An 18089-nucleotide genomic window follows, 5' to 3' on the forward strand; every position below is an offset into this window, starting at 1 on the left:
CTGCTTAACTGTGAGCTCAGGTCTAAGGGGTGGGGAACACAGCTGGGAGCACAGTAATTGCAGACAAATGTCATCTTACATGAGCTCTATTACATAGTAATGGACATTTAAACTTCTCTGAGAAAGGTTTCAGCAAAAAGGTACCTCTCTGGCACTTGGGGTAGGGATAAGAACATACTCGAGCTATTATCATAGCCTGCTTGACAGCTAGTAACATCGGAAGTCATTAATCACCTTTCTTTTGCCTGAACTATGTATGTATGAAGGTAGCAGAAGATCTCTGTAGCCTGTTACATACAAAGTTTTTTTTAAAAAAAATTGAGACAACACTGAATTGGTCAAAAGCCTGTTGTAACCAGTTCTGTGCAAGACAAATGTTAAATATTTGACCAGTTCAGAAGGAGCATGAAATTAGCAAGTAGTGGACCAATATCAGTTCATCAGAAACTAGGCTCAGTTCCTCCTGTCGCTCCTTTTTTGGAGCAGATGATATTTTTCAAAGAGGAGAACATTTTATCACTATTACTGTCATCCTCCCATCTACGTCTGCTGAATCCCTTTATTAGATCACTGTATTTCTGTTTACAAAATTGTTCAGGGTTGCCCAATCTGGTAGCGCTATAGAGGCGAGGCTGCCGTAGCTCCACGTCCCCATGCCCAGCCAGCAGCAAGACTGAGCACGTAGTCCCAGCAGGCATGTGCACAAACACATGCCTACAGCGCGCATATACATATGCACAGCGCCAGCCACATGCAGTGACACAATCAGAAAACACAGCACTCATGCAGACATGAACAGCACCAGCGGTCACATCCTGCTCCCCTCTCTGCCTGCTCAGAATGAAGGTGTGTTAGTGGGAAATACACGCAATGTGGATTCCTGCAGCAATTGGCATAGGCTGTCTGCCAACAGGCCCCGGCCTCCCCAGCCTTCCGGTTACCTCGTACACCCACATGCACACCAGCACCTACACACATGCAGTATGTGCTCCCCAGTAACTGGCCTTGGACACTGAGTCTATCCAGTAGCTGGTCCTGGCTTCTCAGTCTCCCCAGCTGCTGGCACCTGCATGCGAGCCCGAGTCCCACAGCTGGAGCTCCGGAGAGCCTCTCCCGTTGAACCATCTTCTTGGGCTTCACACCTGGACGATGGGGCTGGTCCATCTCCCATGCCAGGCCTGGGAGAAGCCAGGTCAGGGTGCCTCTGTGTCTCCGATTAGGTTATTGGGGCTCCTCCACCTGTCATTGTTCCTCTGTACTCCTTTGTGTTCATGGAGATAAGCCTTTTATCCCATATCTTAACAAAAATATCTTGACTGAGATAGTGATTGGATCCAGAGGATCTTGGCACAGCATCCAGCTGAACATCTGGAACCTGCAACTTTAATTCCTCCTGCTACCTCCTCCATTGCATCCTTTGCCTTTCTTTTTTTCATTGACAGGCATTGATTCTTTGGGAACACCAACATGAACAAAAAGAGACAACAAAAACAGTATCTAAACTAGCCTTGTACTAGACAAGGTTTTGGTGTGCTTAAAATGACAGCCTGTTGTACCTGCTCCAGGGAAGCTGCATGCGAAAATTAGCAACAGAGACAGAGGCCATATTTCTATTTCTGCTATCAATTTCTGCTTTGTATCTTGTGTCCCCTGTTCTGCAAGGGCCTTCAGCAGCAAGAGCTTCAGCCTTTCTCAGTTAAACTTTTCTTCCCCACGTTCTCCACTGACCATTTTTCAATGGCACGTGAAAAGACTGACAAACATGTACTGTGTGTTTTCTCTAGTGAAACCTGTTCTTAGAATGAAATCTGGACAGCTTTACATTTCAAATGACATCGCTGCTTTTTTCACTTTTTTTCTGTGCTTTCAATAGAAGTTTGAGAAAAAACACTTTTAATGATTTTTATCAGAGGATTCTAAAGAAATAGCTTAGAATGGTTCTGGATTACTTTTGAACATGGCTGTCCAGGACTTTTGGAGCCAAGTGCTCAGTGGCATTTCTTTGTTTTCAGTTTGAAGGAAGAGCTTTCCCAGCAGTCCTCAGCTCCTGTGCTGTGTGTGGAGCTCTGGGGTAAGCAGCAGCCTTCCAAGGGGCAGTGCCAGCGTTCAGGGGAGAAACAGAGAGTTCTTACGCCATTAGAAGTGAAGAATTTACAGAAACAATCAAAGGTCGATGGGTAGCAGTTTGTCTCCTGAATATATTGTACAACCTCCAACGAGAGTCAACTGAGAGAGGCTAGCCACCGGTTTAAAGAGCTGTTCTAATGTACCTTTAAGTTTTTAGTTTTAAGAACCTTGCAGGGGACTCACCATCAGCAGGAGTCTACAGTTGCACAGAAATGGACCAGCTGGGTAACATGCAGTAGTTGCTGCATAACACAAGGGCACGAGCTGCTGTTTGTGGCAGGTTTTCTCTCTTCTTCCTTCCCCATCCTTTTCTCTGCAACAGTAGCTGCTTCCCTCTGCCTCAGAAGCCTGGCAGTCTCTACTGGGCTGTGGGTGAGCACAAGAGCAGCCTCACTGTGTAGTCTGAAGGCACAGGACCTGATGCGAGATCCTCTATGAACACAGGTGCTAATCTCTCTATTGTATTGTGACACAAATCATAAACTTTCCTAGAGATTGGGGAGCAGATAAAGGAACAGCTATTTCCTATTTATCCAAGGGGAAAGGCAGGCTGGAGGAAAAGCCACTAGCTGGTGCATACTATTAATAAACCTATGGGTAGTTTGTAATAGGTGACACATGAATACAAAACTAATTACGATGCATCAAGGAAAGGATACTACTGATAGGTAAAGCATTCACATTTATCATTCTCCATGGAATGCAACTGTAAGTAAAAGCATACCTCATCAGAAGTATGAACTACAATACTCTGAAATATTGTAGTGTTGTTGATAGTGATGGAGTATCAGGGATTAACTGGAAAGGCTGAAGTTTTCTGTTGCTGTTTGAAACCCAAGTTCTCTGCAGGAAGACTCAAGTGTTAACAAGACCAGGTATTTCAAGGCAATAGTGGAACTGTCTGATATTGACTGTGCAAAGTTTAGAGCCTGTCATAGCTCAGCTACTTGAAAAATGATGCAATACACAGAACATGGCACGGTTCCTTTCATAGGTACAGTGTGGAAAAGAGGAATAAACCAAATGACAGGACAAGCAAACCACCACAGACCAAACCAGAAAACCAGAAAGGAAATGTCAAAGTATTTACACTCTGGTTTATAACTGCATACACTATAGGCTTTATTAACTTAAAATCTTGCTTTCCTGAAAAGAGCAGAACTGAATGAGGCACACAGGAAAGCAAAGCTACAGGGGCCTGGAGGATACACTTACCTTTAGCAGTATGAACTGGTCACTTCAAAACGGTTGTCACAGTTGTCCTCATCATTCCTATTTCACCCCAGGTTTTGAGCATCTTTTATAAATAAGTAACCATTGACTTAAAACATGGAAAAAGAAGCGTACTTTTCAGACCCCAGAATGAAAACCATCTGCAACTTACCTGTTTTTAACTGTGATTTTCCACAATATTGCAATTTCAGAGCAAAGGCATGTTTTTTTTCCCCTGGTTAATTCACACAAATCCTTTTCTCCTCCCCCAACAGCAAACCACTACAAGAGGGCATCCCTTTTTATCTACTGTAAATACAACTCCCTCATTTCCTCCCCCCCGCCTCCTCCCCCAAGTCTTAGACAATATTTCAAGAACCTTCTTTCTTCACTACTTTGCACCCAGATATTTTCCATTTAGATGCCTCTTCCATGTTTCCCAAATACAAATCCAAAATATGAGAGCTCAAGCCAAACCATTTACCTTCATCATGTTTAAGGAACATTTGAAAGTAAAACTATTGTACCTACCAGAAGTGAAGTGAATATAGGAGGGGAAAAAAATGTGCATCAGCACTGCATTGAAAAATAAGCTGAATTATATAAAGAAACATTAGACATCTCACCTCAGCTGAAAGTACTCAACATTTTAAAACTTATATTTCTAAATAGTGTGTTTAACACACAAAGAAAACATCCCACTCCTATATCAATTTCAAGGCAGAATAGGATCCCAAAGAACATTCCTTAAGCAGCAGCAGGTTTTATTTCTGGCTCTGTCATTCAATGAAACCATGCAACTGCTCAAGTCAAGGTTTCCCAGTTAGTAGGGAATTCTTCATTCCATCCCAACAGAGAGATCATTCATCAATTTGGTGATAAATAAATTCCCACAAATTCCTCTTACCGTTGTTCAGGTAGTTAAATTTATGGCCTCCAAATATAAATCCACTAATTGAACCATAAATTTGTTCAAACTTTAAATTCTTACAGTGAGTCAAGTTCAATAATTCAGCTTGCTCATCATTTCATTTCCATAGCTAACTTGGAGGCATATGCGAGAAGGATCTCAGCACTGCAGCTTTTTCTTTTAACCCCTCCAGCAGCACTGGAAACACATCAAGTCTTTCATCGCTGTGCATCCTCCAAGTATGCAGCTCAGAAGAGATGGCAGATGAGCACATCATCTTGAAATACGAATAATTAGCTCTTAGCTACCTTTCCCCCCCTCAGAAATTTGTTAACGCCCATCCACTAACTCTTGGACATACACATAAGTGGATAGTAGCAACACAGAAAGTTACTTTTTTTGTTCACACATCTGCTGCTCCAGCAGGAAAAGAAGGGAAACAAATTCTGATATTAGCACAAAAATGTGAAATAGAAATAAGCTATAACATCATTATTAAAAATCTCAAGACTCTGAAAAGGCATATGATATACCAAAAGAATAGCAGGTTTTACACTCTGCTATATTTGGGTGAAAAAACAAAACATAAACCAGCTGAATGACATATTTTAAATCAAGGCAAGACCATTAATATAATCTACTCTGCCTTCTTGTATAGCACAAAGCCCAGAAATCCAAAAGGTGATTCCTTCATGTAAACCTCTTAACATGTTAGCTCAGTAAGACATATCTTTTTAATGAAACATCTTGTCTAGAATTTAAGCCTCAAATGGTTAGCGAATGAACTACACCTCTGGTTAAGTTGTTAATTACCCTGCCACTTTTTAAGAACTGCAGTTTCCTCGTTTTTTGTTCAACACTCAGCCCTCACATCTTGCCATGCCATCCACCAAATCTCTGCTAGAAGACCTTGACTTCGTACTCTGGCCAAGTCACATTTTAACCTGGTGATGAGGAAAACACATGGTTCACAGGGGGCTCCACGTTTTCTGCAAGGCTCATTTTTATAAAGCTTCTGACCACTCTTGCTGCTCTTTCCCTGAAGCCTTCCTTCTCTCTCCCTTTTACAAATGTGAGTAGCACAACTGGACACAACACAGCTGTCTTCAGATGCCCATTAATAAACCCAGAATCAGTCTGAGGATTATCATTACCCACACAGCCACCACAGCACCAAGACTACTTTCAGCCTTCACTCACGTTGTCAGCTGTCTTCCAGAACTCTGTTCCTCTTCTCCTGAAAGTGTGAACAGCTTTAGCCTTTGCCAAATGAGCTTGCCTTTAGCGCTATTAAACTGTTACTGAATGAAGATACAAACATCATTCTGGCATGAACAAGCATGGTTTTTCTTTAAGAGGAGGGTAAGCCTCACAAGAAGTCCAGTCATTTTGTGGAGGTAATTATTTCTAAGGTTTAAGTAAAGACATATTCTTAAAGGCTGTGACGTATTAACTTTCTTACAAGAATAAAAATATTCCGAGAGTCTTATTCTCAGATGCACAAAGACACCTTTTGATGCAACTGTTCTACATCTTAAGTTATCTAAACAATATGAAGAATCTGGCCCTTATGCAGCTTTGAAAGTTTTGCTCCAGACTTTCCTCTTGATTTTGCTTCTCATATATTCCCAATCCAGACTTCTCACTACCATCCTTACTTTAGTGCAAGGCCCATTTTGGCTGAAACAGCTGTTATACTTTTTAATAAGATTTTTTACAAATAAGTTCACAGCCAATGACTGCTAGTATGCCTAAAAAACATATCAAAAGGTTTCAGACTAACAGCATGGCCAAACGAATAGACTGAGACATACTAATGGCTGATTAGCATTAGAAAGTAAAATGTGGCTGCTAAATTTTTAGTAGCACACACAAGATCAGTTATAATGTATCATCTGATGTTTGCACCAGGTGCTGAGGTGGTAGGCAAGCCATTAATAACTGCAGACAGTTACCATCCTTTTATCCAGAGGCTGTGCAGTAAGTACTGACAGCAGGGGAGTGCTCGGCCTGCACAATGCTGGAAGAAGAGCACGTGTTTCTCTACCCACTCCTCCACCTCCTTAAACGTGGCAGCAAACTTGCAGGTAACACTGAAACAAAGACTGAGAAAGACAGAAAGGAAATGAGGAATGAAATATCACTTCTCATACCACTCTAAGGAAAAAGAACCCTGGCTGGAGGATAGGAATGCTTCATCTTCACAACAGCAGCATTTGCAGGGACACACTCATCTCCATAGCAGCACTGATTGAGATAAGACATCCAGAAAAGGCAAGCGTTTGACATCTGGGGCAATCTGAGGAACTGCAACACCTAATAGCATCATACTTTCTGCATCTGTCTCACCACTTGCTTCTTGACTGTACAGGCCAAGCACATATTTCTTAGCACCCAACATGACTAATTCACCTAGGTTATCAGCCCCAAAATCTACGTAAGATTTCAAATAAAGTGCTTATTAGTTGACCAGTGAAAAAAGGCCCATAAAAATCAGTACACCTTTGCTACTCTACAGGCAAGTTAAGTTAGAAGTTTAGAGAGCAGCTGCAATATCCATCAACATCTGGGATCTCAAGAGTTCTTTGAGCTCAACAAATTAACCATCCATGCCATAACGTCCATGCCAATTAATAGCTGTATCGCAAAATCCCTACAACACAGGGGATCCTTCTGCAAAGGCAAATCAAAAGAAAACACTTGTATTGTCTATTTTTGGATAAAGGTGCAAGGTTAGATGCTATGCCCAGCACAAGTTTTTGAAGATATCAACTCTGGCATTTGCAAAAGCAGCAAATTGAAACTCCAATGATATGCCTGTGGTAGTTTTCTGCACTTCAGCATCATTCCTGCAAATAGTCACAAAATCAGCTTCAAATGTCCAAGAGATAACACTCTGAAGAGTTACAGAAGCATTTTCCAGATAACTTAAGAACTCCTCACACTACTTAGTGCTTATCTTGGACCAATCATCCATTTCACATCATTTATACAAAAAAGGTTTTACTCCAAGTGAGCTCAAATTTTCAGAACCCCTCTTCCTGTTTGCCCTCCAACACAAAAATATCTATGCCAACTAATACAGCTACTCCCTTAGACAAAGAAAGCCCTTCTAGCAGTTACACTCTAGTATGCCACAAAAGCCTCACATTTTCTGTCATCATCCTGTTTCTGCATTCATGAAGTATTTACCTTCTCCTCCTCAGACTTGGAACAAGAACGTATTAAGTGCTATTGTGAGCCAACATGGAAGTTAATAATGGGACAAGCAGCTTACAAAATGCACGCACTTGCTACTGCAAATCAGAATAAGTGTAACACACAAGTATACAAAGAGTCCCCAAAATTTTATTTAAAGAAACATGTTCAAATGCAGCATTTGCAAACACACACACACACACACACACACACAGAGAGAGAGAGAGAGAGAGAGAGAGAGAGAGAGAGAGAGAGGGGCAAAAGAGAGAGAGGGGCGTGCAAAAGAGACAGAGAGAGAGGCGAGACAGAGAGGCGAGACAGAGAGAGAGGCGAGACAAGCAAAAGAAGGGGGGCAAAAGAGGGGGGGGCAAAAGAGGGGGGGGCAAAAGAGGGGGGGGCAAAAGAGGGGGGGGCAAAAGAGGGGGGGGCAAAAGGGGGGGGGCAAAAGGGGGGGGGCAAAAGGGGGGGGGCAAAAGGGGGGGGGCAAAAGGGGGGGGCAAAAGGGGGGGGCAAAAGGGGGGGGCAAAAGAGGGGGGGGCAAAAGAGGGGGGGGCAAAAGAGGGGGGGGCAAAAGAGGGGGGGGCAAAAGAGGGGGGGGCAAAAGAGGGGGGGGCAAAAGGGGGGGGCAAAAGGGGGGGGCAAAAGGGGGGGGCAAAAGGGGGGGGCAAAAGGGGGGGGCAAAAGGGGGGGGCAAAAGGGGGGGGCAAAAGGGGGGGGCAAAAGGGGGGGGCAAAAGGGGGGGGCAAAGAGAGAGGGGAAAAAGAGAGAGGGGAAAAAGAGAGAGGGGAAAAAGAGAGAGGGGAAAAAGAGAGAGGGGAAAAAGAGAGAGGGGAAAAAGAGAGAGGGGAAAAAGAGAGAGGGGAAAAAGAGAGAGGGGAAAAAGAGAGAGGGGAAAAAGAGAGAGGGGAAAAAGAGAGAGGGGAAAAAGAGAGAGGGGAAAAAGAGAGAGGGGAAAAAGAGAGAGGGGAAAAAGAGAGAGGGGAAAAAGAGAGAGGGGAAAAAGAGAGAGAGAGACAGACAGACTGGAATGCCAATAAAGGTAGAAAACATGTCTAGTTATGTTTCCTTTGATAAACTAGCACCGTTGAATCACAAGTCACAGACTAAATTACTTCTAGACATGTAAAAAGCTCCACCATTACAAAATTTAATATTCTAGTAATGAAAATCTTTTTCAAACACTTATATTAAAAATTGGTTCTCAATTTGCTACTCCTAAAGAAGATGAAAGCAGCTGAAAATACAAGCTTTTGTATCTACTGGGGTCGTTCAAATTACCCATAAAAAACAATTTATCCTTAAATCTATACATCCCAATCAAGGGAAAAAAATGTCTAAAAGTCAGCTTTTCACAGCTCTTCACAAACTAAACAAGTATGAAAGATTTACTGTGTTATAAATATACACAGTACAATATGTACAAGTCTGGTCTTACAAAATAAGAGCTTCCTAGTCCATAAAAATACTAACTGAACTACAAAATTTCTTAGTGTTTAGTCAAGCTCTCTCAAGCAGCCACTATATCAAATTCCTAAAACGCTGATTTGTTCCACGACACAGCAGCTTGAGAGTGTTCCTAATGGGAAAGAATGCAACACTTCACCATAAAACTGATTGATAGTCCTAATTTCTCACTCAGATTTAGTGGTAATGTTAGTGTTCACTATCTGTCTGTTTTAAAGGTAGTCACAAGACCTCTACATATTTCTAGACTGTTTGAACTACTCAAAGTGCTGAAAGTGCGATCAAGAATAGAGTTTTGTATCTATTTTCCAGGACACCCTTCTCTGGCACAGACAACAGAAGCCAAATATTTAGAGGTCTGTGAGCAAAGACACGTACTCACCTGTGCATACCCAGGTAAGTATGCACGGATACAAATACACACTTCTTAAAGACCCGTCCCTTAAAATACTAAAATGCTTCTCTTCGTGAAGAGGGATTTTTAAGAACTCTTTACAAAGGGTTTCATACAGCTGCCTGGAATTTATAAATATCTTGATACAGCTGCTTAAAATGATTGCAATGTGGTGGGGGGGAGGAGAAAAAACAGTTTTCTTTTTAAACTCATGGTATACAAGTATCACTCTGCAATTCAGAGAAATCAAATCTATGCTCTCTTACTTTTTTTATCAAGCAACATCCAGGTTACAGTAGCCCATGTGGTTTATCAATTCATTACAGTTAACACAGCATACATGAGCATACACACATATACATAATACTCCCTCAGTATTTATTCTTCTGTTGAAGACCATCTACGGTTTTTGAATGAAAATAAAACTATCTGAAAACTGTTTCAAGCAATATTCTTTTGTACTTACACAAACAAGTACAAGAAATAACCAGACTGCACTGCCCCTCCACCAGAAAAGATACAGAGACTTTCACTGATACACAAGTTAACATTGCTTCCTTTTCACTTCCCTTCCCTACAGTGGTCTTCTACGACATGCATCATAGTAACTAGTGCTATTAAAAACTAAGAACATATCCCTTTTGACAAAGTTAACAAATTTTTCTAGTGGGCACATGGGCTTGTTGGAACGTTTGTAATAATCCTTGCAGAACGAGGTCTGGAATGTGATGTCGGCACCATTATAGAGGATGCGGATAAAGTGTTCTTTGGGTCTCTTCCCATCCTGCCACAGCTCAAAGACTAATCTGGCTGCAAATCTTGGAAATCTGGCTTCAGTAATGCCCAAGGCACTAAGAACAGGTGACAACGTGACATCATGTGCAGAGTAAAGAACAAATACTTCTTCTTTCTTGCCTTCTGCAATATGCTGCAGCCGGTTAACAGTCTGGTTGAGGAGAGGATGAGTAGCCAATAGTGCGTACAAGAAATAAAGTTTCTTCTCCTGTCTTTCTCTCTCATCCTCTAACTGATGTCTCTTGATTACTTTAAAGTGTTCCATACCAATGCAGCCAGTGTTAGTACACGGAAAACTGACATTATGACAAAAATAGCACAAGAGAGAATCTATCGGGTTAGAAGCTCTCAACTGCCTGGTGGGAATGCCTACGATCTTTGCCATATCCACGTATATTTTCTCCAAATTGTTGTTCTTCACCCGTAAGCTGTACTGTCGGCGCTGTTCCTCTTCTAGGTAGTGGTTTCGCATTGGGCAGTCACAGCTTCCAGAGCAAAAAATGGTGCTCCACTGATGTCTCATGTTAATTTTCTTCCAATCAAAATCTGGCAGAAATGTGTAGAGCAATGCCAGCGCACTCTGCAGGGTTCGACTTTTTCCTGTTGTCTCCAAGTAGAGCTGTTTTGCTGTCCAGTCACTCTGGAGCAGTTTATGTTTGTTTATATAAATTTCTCGTAATAGCTGTCCATTTCGCAAGTGCTGTACAACCCCTAGAAGAGATTTTAAAAATAAGTTATAACATGTGATTAGAACCTTCCTTTTTTTGGAGAAAAAATAAGAAGAACATAGCTAGCAGTCTTAATGATAAATGCACAAACTAGTTAAAAAGTTATGAACTTCAAAGCTGAACTTCACTTACGCTTGGCTATCAGGGAAACTGCATGAAATACAAAATACTTTCCCTGAAGTATGTCTCAGATTCTGGGAGTTAAACTAAGATACAGAGAGAAAAAGCTGGTGACATATAATTCATTTAAACCTTAGTGGTTTAATGTTTATTCTTTGGAGTACAGACAAGCCTGAACAGAAAATCTAATGAGACTATAAAAATACAGTGGCTATGAGAGTGGATCCAGACTGCACCTGAGACAAGTTTCCAGACAGGCAGTGAATGCTTGTGCTCCCTGCAAATTTATGGTAGCTGGTAAAAGTACCAGCACTCAAATGAACACGGAGTGTAAACTCATGTGCAAACTCACAAAACAGAGTGGGGAGGTAAGGGAACTGCATCGTCAGACTTCCTTCCCCATCCTCCTTCAGGATGTACTCAAATTCTTTGATAATTCTCACGCTAACCCTCAGCTGGAAGAGGGCATGCGTCCTTCTCCCCTGCCAATACCTTTACTCCAGAATCAACACTCCTTGTATTATCCCCCTACAGCAGCCAAGTAACAGGCAGGAACCCTGTGTGCATCAGCACATTTGTATACCTTGTTATAGGCAACAAGTCCCTAATACTAGCTGAATTACAAGCTGTGTGTAGTGATGAATTCAGTTTCCCACGCAATGTGGTGTGTTAGTAAGAGTTCCTTGGTAAGCCGACTCCGTTTCTCCGGAGGTCACTCTGCAAGACTTGCAGCGACCTGCCTAATGCAAGCCATTCTTCTGATGGGTCTCCAGAAGGTATGAGGATTTGATGGGTGATTTTTGGATTCACAAATACAGAAGAAAATTCTCAGAGACAGTTGGCAAGAGAGAAGTGGCACTAACCCCCTAACTGACATGTTTTTAATTCTCTCTAGACAGTCTCCAAATCTGTTGACTATCCAGATACATTGCAATATGCTCCTTTAGTCACTGATACTTAGAAAAACGATAACACACAAATAAAAGTGATTGCCTGTAGTGTGGGAATGAAATAGAATAGATTGTTAAAATTTGAAAAGGCACAGGAAAACAGAAGAGTACTATTAACGTGAATTTTCAAATGAAATTAATATTGAAAACTCTACATGTGACCAACCTTTCTCACAATGCACATAACAGTTGTGCAGCAGTTATGTCTCCCCACAGTTATTGATAGGTACTCACATATTTTTTATTTTTGAAGCACCAATATGAATACATGCAAAAAAGGAACTGAACTACAACACTGAATTAAGTTCACATCAGTTCAGCTAGTATTCGGAGGCAGAAAATACAAGCTAGTCTATGAACTGTGGAATCAGTGAAAAGCTGTTTCTTACAAGACTACAACTTGTTTCTATGCTTCTCTCCTCTTAACCTTTGTTCCCCTCATATTTACTATCCCCTGTTGCCAACAGTCCCAGATCCTTTCCAAATGGCTCTTTCATCACTCTCCGGACCCAGCACTACCACCAGTTTCCCTCTCTAATCCCAAGCCCTTCAGCTCCTTCTAATATTCCCAATGTCCCCAGCAACACAATACTCCCAGCTCTCCACATTCTTTCTGCTGCATACCCATATCTCCCACTGCAACACTTCCAGTCATCACCCATCTTCCCTACTATTTGGTATGGATAAACTAAAGCATAGGTTCACTAGGAGAGTTCAATAGCTTTTCTCTCAATGGCAGAATTAACAAAGTCTCTCTTCTACATTTTTGTTTGTTTATTTGTTTTTAAGAAACTGTTTGGAATTTAAGTGCTGGTATTTCCACCTTTTCTCACAATAACTAAGCTCAACAGAACTGACACAGTCAATTTCATTTTCTGAGGGGGGACAAAGCAGTTGCATGGTGCGGAGTTACTTGTTAACTTGTTAAAAGTAAAGTTAAAAGAGATGCCAAAAGTGATCAATTTGTAAGAGAATGCAGGCAGGATGTAGCATAAAGTATAGTTAACTAGAACTGTTACTGCTTTTGTAGTATACAGCATTTCTTAGATTATCCATATTCCTACATAACCTAAGCTATGACCAACATTATAAGCTTCCATAAAATTAGATATACAGATGTGCATGCACACACACACATTTTAATATAGAGAGAAACAGAAGATCTCTTTTCAAGCAGGCTATATTTAATAGAGTAGAGGAAGAGATAAATAAAGCTGCTACAGAAACTTACCTGTCTGTGTAAGCTCTCCCATTTCACACAAAGAATGACTAGGGTAACGAGGCAGGCTGCCTAGGGTACCATCCATTTGGGCTGCAGACCCTTTGGACATATGTTTAATGAAAGCTTCAAGCTGAGGATGAGAAGGTTTCCTAGAGAGGTAAACAACAAAAATGTGAAAACTTCCAAAAGTATATGGGATAACAGCTCCAGAGAGTCAAGTATTTTATGTCAGCTCAGAAAATGTCATGGTGATAGGTTATTTCCCACTGAGACAGCATCTGCTCTTACTTAGGACTTTTGCAAGTGTGCAAAAGAAACCTAACTACTTAGTTGCATCTCTAGCAAAGAGCTACAGGGAGACTAAGGGATATTTATGGGATATCTTGGCATGTAAAAGCTATGATTCTTTTGGTAAGCAATTGGGAAAAACATATGGTTGCAGTTTTACACTTTTTTTTTTTTAAGGCAATCAATAATATTATTGTGAATTTTTAAAGTTTTTTTTTAAATCCCTGCAAAAGGGACTTTTTCCAGTATCTGAAGTACCTCTGCACTTCAACAACATGGCCAATGACACTAACGATCTAAAGGGGTTCAACTAACCACTACTGAGAGTAGAAGATCTTGAGGAATTCTCAAGTTTTGTAATGTAAAATGCTGACTGCAATCACATTATTTCAAATTTCTTCAGGCTTGAACTCAAACAGCACATGTAGCCCCAGTTAAGGAGTACCTGCAAAGCAGCAGCCCAATGAAAACTGTAGCCCATAGCTTTAGGTATTGTACTATACGAAGGAAGAAAGAGTCCTACGCTGTTGGACACTTATTATGGATGACACCAAATTATGTGGCATCTTAGGTTAAGAAAAAAATATTCATGGCATCCTTAATATACGATCCATGAAAGTTTTACACTTAAGAAAACATTGGAAACTACAGAGAGATTAAACACAGTGGTGTATCTGAGTGAATATCAACACATTGTCCATTTTATTCAACCTTGCTCAACATTGAATATTTCAAAAGAAGCACCTAGAGTAGCCCGCATCTTGCAAAGGCACTAAAAGTCATGACTGCAGATGTGAATACCACTTCACTAGCGACAATAAAACTTTTCAGTTCAAAGTATGCTGCAAAGCACCATATGAGCTCTACTTAAACATTTAGCACCTTTCCTATAGGGTCTGTATTGTCTGAGTAAAGCACAGCTTAGGCAAAACCACCCTTCTGCACAGTCTAATGTAAGATAATTGCATTTCAGCATTGTTCCACAAATACAGTATTTATTACAAGAACGTTTTGAGAAAAGCAAATATTTGCTCCTTTAAACTGCCTCCTTGGCACTGTAAGAAAGAGATACAGGGCTTCTAATTCTGGAGTAGTTCCTTTCCTTGCTAATGTAAAAACACACAGGCCCAATAAGCCTCTTTCAAAATGCTCTGAGCAACAAGACAGGTGACGATCCAAATGCTCGTGGCAGCAGAATGCAGCAAGGTGGCCGCTAGGTTTTGCCTCCTTTTGCTCATGTACAGATAATCATTACAGAAAGCTGGCTAGCCCAGGCCAAGCTGACAGACAATGGGAGAAAAGGACTGTTGTAGAGCTGCTGCTTAGTCTTTCCCTGAGAAAGCCACTTTTCTGTATTTGAGTTTATTAATTCTGAAGCAGATGTAATAAGAGTAACCGACTGTAAATATACCCAAATACAATACAAATAATACAAGTCATGAATACCACTGGAAAGAGATGCAAGCAAAAGAGTCTAGGGTAACTCAGTCAAACTGAATTCAAGTCAGTGAAAGAATACTTGCATCTCCTAAACTGTTCTGCAAACTTCAAGTACAAATGGACTGAGTTCACTGTTGCATTGGTAGGCTGAAAACTGCATAAATAGAAGTCCACAAACTATGCAATAGAAAGGAATTTAAACATTAAAAACCATCACCCCATCACTTAAGTTCCCAGATACCACTGCATATAAAATGCACTTTAAGACTTTCTTTTCCACCCCATTTGATTTAACATTGCTTCATTTCTTCTTTGCCTCTCTTCTGTGAGGAAGTATTCTTTGCTATTATTCACACGTGCACAAACGCAGTCACCTTTGCTTCTGTGTGCAACTAGATCAGAAACTGCTCAGCAATCCAGCTCTGCCCAGATGGTTATCATTTTAATAGGACTTTCAGCCTGAATGCAGTAGTCTATTTTTTGATGCTGATGACACACACACAAAAAAAGAAACCCAAAGATTTTATGAAGATAAATTTGGTCAGAGAAGTTTTATAGAATAGTCTGCATTTTTCATTTCATGTTCATGTTTACACTTTGCCAGAATAAAATACTGTTTTGGTACCAAAACCTCAGATCTACAAAAAATAAATAAAAATTAAAAATTAAAAAATTACTTACTCCCAAAGTTACAAGAACCACAAGAGGGAGCCACAACACTACTAAAGTATGAATTAAAGTCTGGAATCAAATTTTACTAGGACAAAGACCCTAATGCTTACACAGGGGAGCCAACAGAGAGGCTCTCTCAAATAAGAAAGCCTCTGTCACAAAGCTATGCTCACAGCATGCAGACACAGCAGGTCTCTCATGACATCAGTCCCCTCCTTTGATAGAAAGCTAGCTTTTTGGAATTGCATTGCCATATTTTCTAAAATCTGAATTTGTCGGTATTTAATTTACCTTCAGAAAAAAAAAATCTTAGAAGGAAAATGCTACTATAAATTATGGTACAAATGCCAGCAAGAAAAAGGCTAGACAGCAGCAAAATGAGAGAAAATATTCAAATCAGTTTTTTTTTTCATTTTTACTTCAAATTGAAAGGAAAACCAGTCAATTTATGACTTTTCAAATCCATAGCTTCTTCCATATATAATAATTTTAACAACTCAAAGAAAGCTTAATGTTTGAGAAGCAAAGACATGTAAAAGGCTTTGCTCCTATCTAGATCAGTTGAGGCTTCCTGTTGTATTAAGTACACATTTGAGAGCTTAATCCAGTCGCAGATGTGAATCTCAAACAGAACTTTTTGTAGATTTGTTATTTTCCATAGCCCAGCAGTACAATCTAAAATGGAAGATTTAAGTTAAGGAAGTTAAATGAACAGCATTTACAAATAGCTTTTAAGCTTGTTACAGATGTAGCAGTCTGAACGACCCATTTTCTAAACTTTAAAAAACCCTTAAGAGATTGTCAATCAGAATTTTCCTTAAACCACACTCACATCATTAGCAAGTTTTGCAAATATACCTATGAAAACACTAGGAAAGAACTGTACTATCCATTCTGCTTGCTCTGCTGTGTTGGTTACAAAACCTGAATTCTAGAAGAATCAAACCTGTGCTGATGAAACTATCAGCGATCCCTTGTGGAAAGGAAAGAAGGAAGAAAAAAAGCACATATCAGGTAGTAACTTCCACTATTAAAAATAGTCGAGTGCAATGCAAAAAGATACACCTAAACAATGGCAGACAAGGCAAGCTAATATCCAGGACTTGATAAAACTTCTACTCCTATACGTTAGTATAACTGTTCATATGTCCACATAGATGTAAGTTATTTAACTTTTCATTAAATGATTTTTAAAGTGAGCACAAGTTAAGCACATGCCAACAAAAGTGGGCAATGAAATACGACTCTGTTGGATGTGTTTCTGAACATGAATTTCATTTTAATTGAAAGCTTACTACTTTTTGAATGTCTTTTGGGGAAGGGGGTAGGGGAAAAGGGGAAGATCAAACAATGGAAGTAAGGGCTAATCTGCCTAAAGGGGACAGACACCTCAGACTACAACACACTTCTATCCTTAATGTAAACCTGGTGTATGCAACAAAAAAACGAATACGCCAGCAGTTCTCCTGATTAACCCCATACACATTAACAAACAGAAATTTTGCTATTGAAAAAAATTAGTTTTTACAGCACCATTTAGGCTACTATCTGACAAATTATTACACCCTTCCCCCAGGATTCTTTTTTCTTTTTTTTTTTATTTAGATTACGAATCCTCCTGTTGAATTGGCCAATTTACAGATGCCGCAGGAGATGGAGTATCTAGGCAACACAGCTAAGACTGCTGGGACTGTTTGAGCAGGAAGCAAAGAAAATTACTCAGTTGTATAGTTGAAAAGACTGAAATATCCTTAAAATTTTGTTTCCACAAAAGTAACCAGAAAATAGAAATGGACTAAAAAGATATTTACTCTGTAATTTGTTTGACATTATAACAGTAAGCTACAGTATTTGGGAAATATATTGATAAAATAAATATTTCAAATTTCATCAGTATGTGGAAAGGCTCATTACCACTGACAGACTTCTGTTTTCCTAATCTTGAACATTTATTTCCCGTTTTTAGGGTCTGTTAATTTGCACTTCCATTACTTCTATTGTGGTAAATAATGTGCATCTAACAAAACTGAGGACACTTCCCTCCAATAATAAATTCAGCCTGACTTTTTTCTTTATTTAAGAATTAAACATGGGATAACAGATCCCAAATTTAATAGTGTAGTTTTCATGCACTAGCATTAAAATGGACCAATATTTAAGTATCTTATTTGTAAAAGTCTTAACAAGCTTTAATACTGAAATATGTCCCTTTATTGCTATGCTGTAATCAGTGTAGCATGGAAAGAAATTCCGTGCAAGTATCTGAACCATATGCATATTTTTGCCAACAACTGAGCTGACATCCTTTAATGAGAATTTCCTTTTTCTTTTTCCTTGAGAAGTTTGGATAAAAAAACCTAGAGGTATTTTACTGTTTGACGAGAAGTGAACACTAACTTGATGGTTGTTCTGAATTCGCATAGAAAAGTGAGAAATATAGTATCAGAGTGAGAATATGCACATGACACCCCAAAAATCTGCTACTGGATTTTGGATGAATTAGCCATAATGGTACAAAATACCGTGCAAGAGATATGCATGAAACATGCATTTATTGCATCTATTACAT

The 18089-nt window shown here is 39.9% G+C and overlaps 1 protein-coding gene across 8 annotated transcripts in view; it reads right to left on the bottom strand.

Annotated features, from left to right (window-relative positions):
• Positions 1 to 8578: 8578 nt before the first annotated feature.
• The window catches only part of PXYLP1 (2-phosphoxylose phosphatase 1), a 60735-nt gene continuing 51224 nt past the window's right edge, over positions 8579 to 18089 (bottom strand). For all 8 annotated transcript variants that reach the window (XM_026109678.2, XM_064516932.1, XM_064516933.1 and 5 more), the window contains 2 exons: positions 13130 to 13269; positions 8579 to 10811 (listed from right to left, as the gene is read on the bottom strand). In XM_026109678.2, the coding sequence (XP_025965463.1) occupies positions 9880 to 10811; positions 13130 to 13269 (1072 nt within the window). In that variant the 3' untranslated portion in view covers positions 8579 to 9879. The remainder of the gene's footprint in view (positions 10812 to 13129; positions 13270 to 18089) is intronic.

The sequence above is a fragment of the Dromaius novaehollandiae genome, chromosome 9 (genome assembly GCF_036370855.1).
Source record: "Dromaius novaehollandiae isolate bDroNov1 chromosome 9, bDroNov1.hap1, whole genome shotgun sequence".
Taxonomy (NCBI): Eukaryota; Metazoa; Chordata; class Aves; order Casuariiformes; family Dromaiidae; genus Dromaius; species Dromaius novaehollandiae.